At 48.1% G+C, this 8206-nt stretch overlaps 1 protein-coding gene across 14 annotated transcripts; it reads right to left on the minus strand.

The window, feature by feature from the left end:
• Positions 1 to 537: 537 nt before the first annotated feature.
• Positions 538 to 7188, minus strand: LOC142928865 (uncharacterized). Of its 14 annotated transcripts, none has more exons than XM_076069313.1 (4): positions 5945 to 7188; positions 4538 to 5860; positions 3889 to 4308; positions 538 to 2838 (listed from the first exon to the last, which is right to left on the minus strand). In XM_076069313.1, the coding sequence occupies exons 1-4, from the start codon at positions 6355 to 6357 to the stop codon at positions 2730 to 2732; spliced, it is 2265 nt and encodes a 754-aa protein (XP_075925428.1). In that variant the 5' UTR covers positions 6358 to 7188; the 3' UTR covers positions 538 to 2729. The 14 variants fall into 14 exon arrangements, with proteins under 14 accessions (XP_075925428.1, XP_075925417.1, XP_075925416.1 ...); XM_076069302.1 differs by having other exon boundaries at positions 538 to 4308; positions 5945 to 6256; positions 6320 to 7187; XM_076069301.1 differs by having other exon boundaries at positions 538 to 4308; positions 4538 to 5713; positions 5756 to 5860; positions 5945 to 7187.
• Between the last annotated feature and the right edge of the window lie 1018 nt (positions 7189 to 8206).

Genomic DNA, 8206 nt, shown 5'->3' on the forward strand with positions numbered 1-8206 from the left:
CGCACATGAGGCCACAGGACAACTTGTCATCATCATCATCGTTGTTGTTGTTGTAACAAGGCGAGAGTTTCCCAAACGTTGAACGCAGAATGTCTCATCATTCATTTGTCTTTGTGATCAATCGCACGTGCCACTCTCATGCTGACATGGCCAGCTTGTGTGATGGCTCACCTGAATTATAGGAATATACGTGAACACACACTTGGGGATCGCCTAAGAAATAATTAACTTATTGGTTTTTTAAACCGAAACAAAATCGAGTTGTGTCATTTGAGTAATCCGATAGATTCCCCGGGGTCCTGCCACTGCGCTGTTGTGGCTGTCTGCCGTTAGTGATAAACAGAATACATTAGTAAAACAACTTTTTTTTTAAAACACGCTTTAATAAAATGTACCGTACTAGTATTGAAAGAACTCCACGACTCCAGGGAGTGGAATCGAAGCTCGCCACAACGTAAGGGGGACTGTGGTGCTTACAGCCAACATCAGTTGAGCGTGGACAATTAGACCAAAGCAAAAAAATAACATTAAAAAGAATTCGTAAAAATATATATTTTATTTTAATGATAGAATACAGTATTGTCATCAGTATGACATAAGCATACCAAGTTTGCAGTCGATACCACATTGGGAAGTGGGTGAAAATTGAGTTACAAGATTTGAGGATACAACAATAGACAGAGTTAATAAAAAGCGTGTAATAATAATAATAAAACTTAAATTATTTATTACACAACGCAACGACCGCACCCACCGCCGCCTGGCGGTTCAAAACTGCGGCGGCACTGATTGTGTACGCGCATTGAATGAACTCTGCTGAAAGTATGCGCTCCCCCAGAAGGTCCGTGTGGCTGATGGGATGTGTCAAACACACTTCAAACCGGTAGGTGGAGGGAGCGATGTATGGACAAGGTTGGCGTATTGCCTGCTGAGTTATGTTGTAACGTTACACGCAAAGAAGACGATGCCTCTCTGACTGACAGCGGAATTTGCTTCGAAGCGATCTGTGCGCGCGTGAACTCCGCACCGTGTAACCACGACGCGTAAACACGCGCACACAACGTGGAAACAAAGATCAAATATATTTTTTATTTAATGCTTTCGTGACTGCAGGGATTCATATTCTTGGTTCTTTCGGTAAAGTCACGTAGAAGGGAAACAATAAAATAATAAAAATATTTTTAAAAAATAAAATTCTCACGACGTTTCGACTGCAACACAAGCAATCATCATCAGGTGTGAAAACCTTCACGTCCTGAGAATTTAATTTTTTTTATATTTTTATTATTTTATTGTTTCCCTTCTACGTGACTTGACAGAAAGAACCAAGAATATAAAGATAAAAGATCCCCCGTGTAGCCTTAACAGATTGTAGGGGCAAGTGCTATTAGCGAGCACCTATGAAGGCCGGCACGGCACACGAGGGGGTGAGTGGAAAACACTACGCCCGGCCGCCTTTGTCTCCCCAGTGGCGATGTTTACACACCGCACCAGGTACTCATTTGAGGCTGCGTCGACCGAGGTGAGTCCCAGGACCGGTTCAAGTAATCGTCACTGGTGTTGGCCGTGAGAGGGAATCAAAGCGCAGCGTGCTAACCGCTACACTTACCCCTCGCCCCACGTGGAAACACACACACATGTCAACGCACACACGTGTAAACACGTAAACAGGAAAAACCGCAGCCATTCGCCACTAAGTGCAGGTGAGGTCACCACGGCGCTTGTGCCAGGCTAGCTGCACTTTGAGGCCACGTGAAGTGTCGAAGGCTCATTGACAGGTCACGGGGCAGACCCAGGTGCCATGGCTTTGACTGATTGAGATCACTGGCAGATGAATCGTCACCCGTGCCTCCCCACTGTGCCAACGTAGCCGTTTTAATTTCAACAAGTTCGGGCCTTTGTGCAAACACAGCACAGTATACAACGCATCACTCGGTAATGTCGGCATGAACAAACGAATCATGTTGAAGCAAGTCTGAAAGACCCGTTATGCTGTTAATTCAAAGCTATTCTATGGAGTCACAGTTGTTGTGTCCTTCATGAGCATTCTGAAAACAACCTCCTCCCTTCCCCCAGGACAGGTGCCGGCAAACCAAAAAAGTAACAAGTCGAGCCACTTGTTTTAGAATTCGATAACAAAAAACTCAATATTTCAAGAGCCGAAATGCACTGTGTGGTGAATACGAGACGGTGGGTCCTTAATAAACAACGTCACGAAACAGCAGTCCTTAAAGAGCCACATATTTGTCAACCCATGCCCTGCCCTTTAAAACAACCAGTCGCTCTGCCTCCGCCAGCCCATCGGATTCCTCCAGTCGAAATAAATATTCTGATCAAAGTGGTCTTATATCAAGAAAACATTGTTTGAACTGTAATGGTACAATATTCCAAAACAAATGCTACACATTTGACAGAATACGTGATATCAACCAACCTCTAAAAAACTCACATTTCAGATGTCCATACTTTGTTAATTTGTTCAACCTTACTATTTTACAAAGTATATTTTGTAAATAATGTCCATGTTTTTTTCGTACGTGTGTGTGTGAATATATTTGAATTTGTTCACTTGGAAACCCCAGGAAACTCTGGAGGGAGATGCAGTCTTGAGAGTGACTGATGAGGGGGTTCTTAGGAGGTATCTCTTCCACTCATTTCTTACAAGGTGAACGCAGGGGTACGGAGCTGTATGCTTGTAATTTAAGACTCTACAACCTTCACAGAGCCCTCTACCTATGCCTGGAGTCTCTGTACCTGAGTCTGGAGTCTCTGTACCTGAGTCTGGAGTCTCTGTACCTGAATCTGGAGTCTCTGTACCTGAGTCTGGAGTCTCTGTACCTGAGTCTGGAGTCTCTGTACCTGAGTCTTGAGTCTCTGTACCTGAATCTGGAGTCTCTGTACCTGAGTCTTGAGTCTCTGTACCTGAGTCTTGAGTCTCTGTACCTGGGTCTGGAGTCCCTGTACCTGAGTCTTGAGTCTCTGTACCTGAGTCTTGAGTCTCTGTACTTGAGTCTGGAGTCCCTGTACCTGAGTCTGGAGTCTCTGTACCTGAGTCTGGAGTCCCTGTACCTGAGTCTTGAGTCTCTGTACCTGAATCTGGAGTCTCTGTACCTGAGTCTGGAGTCCCTGTACCTGAGTCTGGAGTCTCTGTACCTGCGTCTGGAGTCCCTGTACCTGAGTCTTGAGTCTCTGTACCTGAGTCTTGAGTCTCTATACCTGAGCCTGGAGTCTCTGTACCTGAGTCTTGAGTCTCTGTACCTGAGTCTTGAGTCCCTGTACCTGAGTCTTGAGTCTCTGTACCTGAGTCTGGAGTCTCTGTACCTGAGTCTGGAGTCCCTGTACCTGAGTCTTGAGTCTTTGTACCTGAGCCTTGAGTCTCTGTACCTGAGTCTGGAGTCTCTGTACCTGAGTCTGGAGTCTCTGTACCTGAGCCTGGAGTCTCTGTACCTGAGTCTTGAGTCTCTGTACCTGAGTCTTGAGTCCCTGTACCTGAGTCTTGAGTCTCTGTACCTGAGTCTGGAGTCTCTGTACCTGAGTCTGGAGTCTCTGTACCTGAGCCTGGAGTCTCTGTACCTGAGTCTTGAGTCTCTGTACCTGAATCTGGAGTCTCTGTACCTGAGTCTTGAGTCTCTGTACCTGAGTCTGGAATCTCTGTACCTGAGTCTGGAATCTCTGTACCTGAGTCTGGAGTCTCTGTACCTGAGTCTGGAGTCTCTGTACCTGAGTCTTGAGTCTCTGTACCTGAGTCTTGAGTCTCTGTACCTGAGTCTTGAGTCCCTGCACCTGAATCTGGAGTCTCTGTACCTGAGTCTGGAGTCTCTGTACCTGAGTCTGGAGTCCCTGTACCTGAGTCTTGAGTCTCTGTTCCTGAGTCTGGAGTCTCTGTACCTGAATCTGGAGTCTCTGTACCTGAATCTGGAGTCTCTGTACCTGAGTCTGGAGTCTCTGTACCTGAATCTGGAGTCTCTGTACCTGAGTCTTGAGTCTCTGTACCTGAATCTTGAGTCTCTGTACCTGAATCTGGAGTCTCTGTACCTGAATCTGGAGTCTCTGTACCTGAATCTGGAGTCTCTGTACCCGAGTCTGGAGTCTCTGTACCTGAGTCTGGAGTCTCTGTACCTGAATCTGGAGTCTCTGTACCTGAGTCTGGAGTCTCTGTACCTGAGTCTGGAGTCTCTGTACCTGAGTCTGGAGTCTCTGTACCTGAATCTGGAGTCTCTGTACCCGAGTCTGGAGTCTCTGTACCCGAGTCTGGAGTCTCTGTACCTGAGTCTGGAGTCTCTGTACCTGAATCTGGAGTCTCTGTACCTGAGCCTGGAGCCCTGTACCTGAGTCTGGAGTCTCTGTACCTGAGTCTTGAGTCTCTGTACCTGAGTCTGGAGTCTCTGTACCTGAGTCTGGAGTCTCTGTACCTGAGCCTGGAGCCCTATACCTGAGTCTTGAGTCTCTGTACCTGAGTCTGGAGTCTCTGTACCTGAGTCTTGAGTCTCTGTACCTGAGTCTGGATTCTCTGTATCTGAATCTTGAGTCCCTGTACCTGAGTCTGGAGTCTCTGTACCTGAATCTGGAGTCTCTGTACCTGAGTCTGGAGTCTCTGTACCTGAGTCTGGAGTCTCTGTACCTGAGTCTTGAGTCTCTGTACCTGAATCTGGAGTCTCTGTACCTGAGTCTTGAGTCTCTGTACCTGAGTCTTGAGTCTCTGTACCTGGGTCTGGAGTCCCTGTACCTGAGTCTTGAGTCTCTGTACCTGAGTCTTGAGTCTCTGTACTTGAGTCTGGAGTCCCTGTACCTGAGTCTGGAGTCTCTGTACCTGAGTCTGGAGTCCCTGTACCTGAGTCTTGAGTCTCTGTACCTGAATCTGGAGTCTCTGTACCTGAGTCTGGAGTCCCTGTACCTGAGTCTGGAGTCTCTGTACCTGCGTCTGGAGTCCCTGTACCTGAGTCTTGAGTCTCTGTACCTGAGTCTTGAGTCTCTATACCTGAGCCTGGAGTCTCTGTACCTGAGTCTTGAGTCTCTGTACCTGAGTCTTGAGTCCCTGTACCTGAGTCTTGAGTCTCTGTACCTGAGTCTTGAGTCTCTGTACCTGAGTCTGGAGTCCCTGTACCTGAGTCTTGAGTCTTTGTACCTGAGCCTTGAGTCTCTGTACCTGAGTCTGGAGTCTCTGTACCTGAGCCTGGAGTCTCTGTACCTGAGTCTTGAGTCTCTGTACCTGAGCCTGGAGTCTCTGTACCTGAGTCTTGAGTCTCTGTACCTGAGTCTTGAGTCCCTGTACCTGAGTCTGGAGTCTCTGTACCTGAGTCTGGAGTCTCTGTACCTGAGCCTGGAGTCTCTGTACCTGAGTCTTGAGTCTCTGTACCTGAATCTGGAGTCTCTGTACCTGAGTCTTGAGTCTCTGTACCTGAGTCTGGAATCTCTGTACCTGAGTCTGGAATCTCTGTACCTGAGTCTGGAGTCTCTGTACCTGAGTCTGGAGTCTCTGTACCTGAGTCTTGAGTCTCTGTACCTGAGTCTTGAGTCTCTGTACCTGAGTCTTGAGTCCCTGCACCTGAATCTGGAGTCTCTGTACCTGAGTCTGGAGTCTCTGTACCTGAATCTGGAGTCTCTGTACCTGAGTCTGGAGTCTCTGTACCTGAATCTGGAGTCTCTGTACCTGAGTCTTGAGTCTCTGTACCTGAATCTGGAGTCTCTGTACCTGAATCTGGAGTCTCTGTACCTGAATCTGGAGTCTCTGTACCCGAGTCTGGAGTCTCTGTACCTGAGTCTGGAGTCTCTGTACCTGAATCTGGAGTCTCTGTACCTGAGTCTGGAGTCTCTGTACCTGAGTCTGGAGTCTCTGTACCTGAGTCTGGAGTCTCTGTACCTGAATCTGGAGTCTCTGTACCCGAGTCTGGAGTCTCTGTACCCGAGTCTGGAGTCTCTGTACCTGAGTACGGAGTCTCTGTACCTGAATCTGGAGTCTCTGTACCTGAGCCTGGAGCCCTGTACCTGAGTCTGGAGTCTCTGTACCTGAGTCTTGAGTCTCTGTACCTGAGTCTGGAGTCTCTGTACCTGAGTCTGGAGTCTTTGTACCTGAGCCTGGAGCCCTGTACCTGAGTCTTGAGTCTCTGTACCTGAGTCTGGAGTCTCTGTACCTGAGTCTTGAGTCTCTGTACCTGAATCTGGAGTCTCTGTACCTGAGCCTGGAGCCCTGTACCTGAGTCTTGAGTCTCTGTACCTGAGTCTGGAGTCTCTGTACCTGAGTCTTGAGTCTCTGTACCTGAGTCTGGATTCTCTGTATCTGAATCTTGAGTCCCTGTACCTGAGTCTGGAGTCTCTGTACCTGAATCTGGAGTCTCTGTACCTGAGCCTGGAGCCCATGTCTCTGGCCGGGGTCTCCCCTCACGTCAGCGGCATGGCGCTGGAGACGTGAGGGGTCAAATACTTATTTCCCTCATTAAAATGCAAATCAATTTCTAACATTTTTAACATGCGTTCTTCTGGATTTTTGTTGTTGTTATTCTGTCTCTCACTGTTAAAATAAACCTACCATTAAAATTATAGACTGATCGTTTTTTTGTCAGTGGGCAAACGTACAAAATCAGCAGGGGATGAAATACTTTTTTCCCTCACTGTACATCCTACATGCGCCTAATTAGGCCACGACAACTTCGACATCACCCCTGTGGACACTTCTATCACCGTGTGCCCCTGGACACCGCAGCACCACAGAGCAGCCGCCACACACCAGACCATCCGCCTGCCAGTAGCCCTGGTGAAGATGACTGCAATCCGCAATCTTCCAGTCGTCATGTGTAGAAGTAGCCGTTGTAGGTGCTCTTCTTGTGCCGGTCCTTGACATTCACCTGCTCAAAGGGGCACTGGGACGGCAGGGGAGACGCCGCTTCAGCGTGTGCGGCCGTGTGCCAGTGTCAACGTGAGGGTAACCACATCCCTGTGTCCGCGTACATCGTACACGTACACTTAGACACGGTTGGTACTCAAACACCAGCACACATCGGCTCGGGAAATAAGAGGGAATAAGAGGGAAAGGAGGGAAAAGGAGTGGAGAAATGGGAGAGACGAGGGAGACAGATGCTGCATCAGGCCATTTATGGACTCAGTCTATTGTCCTATCATCTCATAGCGTCCCTGGCACGTAGTCATATGTTACACAGTGGCAGTGGGGGGTCGCAAGATGCCGATTTATTACTAATAAACCCCAATGATCAGATCTAAATCCCTAATTTCGATCGGATCATGGGGGGGGGGCACGTGCCACCCCCCCCCCACCCCCCCCCACTGGCTCCGCCAGTGCATACAGTGGTTCGTCAACTGGGGTGCGCGCACCCCCTGGGGGTGCGAGACACGGCCAGATTTGTTTAGAAGGTAAATCATCGAAAACACAAATAAAGCATGGGCACGTAAGTACCACTACTTTGTTTCATCAAGCCCCATCCATGTATTAACACTACAAAAGTTTTAACCATCGAGAACCAAAGAAGTAGAAGACTGCAGTAATGGTGAAGAACCACTGCTCGAATAGAATGGTGATGACACAGCAACTTGGTCGCCACGTGCGTTACTTTTCGCGCGCGTTCCTACTGCTGCCGTGATCATTGGATAAATCAATGGTGTGCGCGAATACAGGACAGTGTGAAAAAGAGCTTCATAGCTCATCGGATTTTTTTCCCATGAATAAATAAACATTCTGATTCTGTGCCCAACCGGGGGTATGTGAGAGTCGCCTCTGGCCCTCGGAGAGGAGACGCATGTTGAACGTCATTCACGCACCGTACGTAGCCAACCGTGCTCATCGGAGGTGCGGGGGAAGGACAACAAACTAAACACAACAAGCAGTTTTAAAGAGCCATTAAGAGTTTTTTTTGGGGTTAGATCGTGTAAATATAAACGTGTCCTTGAACCCGCCGCCACCTGACACAGCCAATTAGTAAAGGTTTGTCACGTAAACAAAACATGCCAATTAGTTACTAGTTCAGCACACCGGTGTGTTGGAGTATAGCCACAACATCTACAATTCGAGTACTGTGACGTTTCACCGGTAATTACAACCAGCCTCACCAGGCGACAGCCAGAAATGTGGAGAAATCCTCCTGTTTCGCGGTCTTAAATAGAGGGATCAGTTTTAAAGACATGCATTTTCAATCTAGATTTGAAAGTGCATAGCTCCAGTGCCTTCCTCATATTGGAAGAGCGTTCCAGACGGTTC

This window comes from Petromyzon marinus, chromosome 24, assembly GCF_048934315.1.
Source record: "Petromyzon marinus isolate PM22_M1 ecotype Great Lakes invasive population chromosome 24, UKy_Petmar_22M1.pri1.0, whole genome shotgun sequence".
Classification (NCBI taxonomy): domain Eukaryota; kingdom Metazoa; phylum Chordata; class Hyperoartia; order Petromyzontiformes; family Petromyzontidae; genus Petromyzon; species Petromyzon marinus.

Excerpts from the sequence above, each read along its gene's own strand:
- LOC142928865 (XM_076069299.1), bottom strand. The coding sequence starts at position 6,357 with ATGGGCTCCAGGCTCAGGTACAGAGACTCCAGATTCAGGTACAGAGAC. Across the intron at positions 5,861-5,944 it reads TACAGAGACTCCAGATTCAG|GTACAGAGACTCCAGACTCA; the intron begins GTACAGAGACTC and ends CTCCAGATTCAG. Across the intron at positions 4,309-4,558 it reads TACAGAGACTCCAGATTCAG|GTACAGAGACTCCAGATTCA; the intron begins GTACAGAGACTC and ends CTCCAGGCTCAG.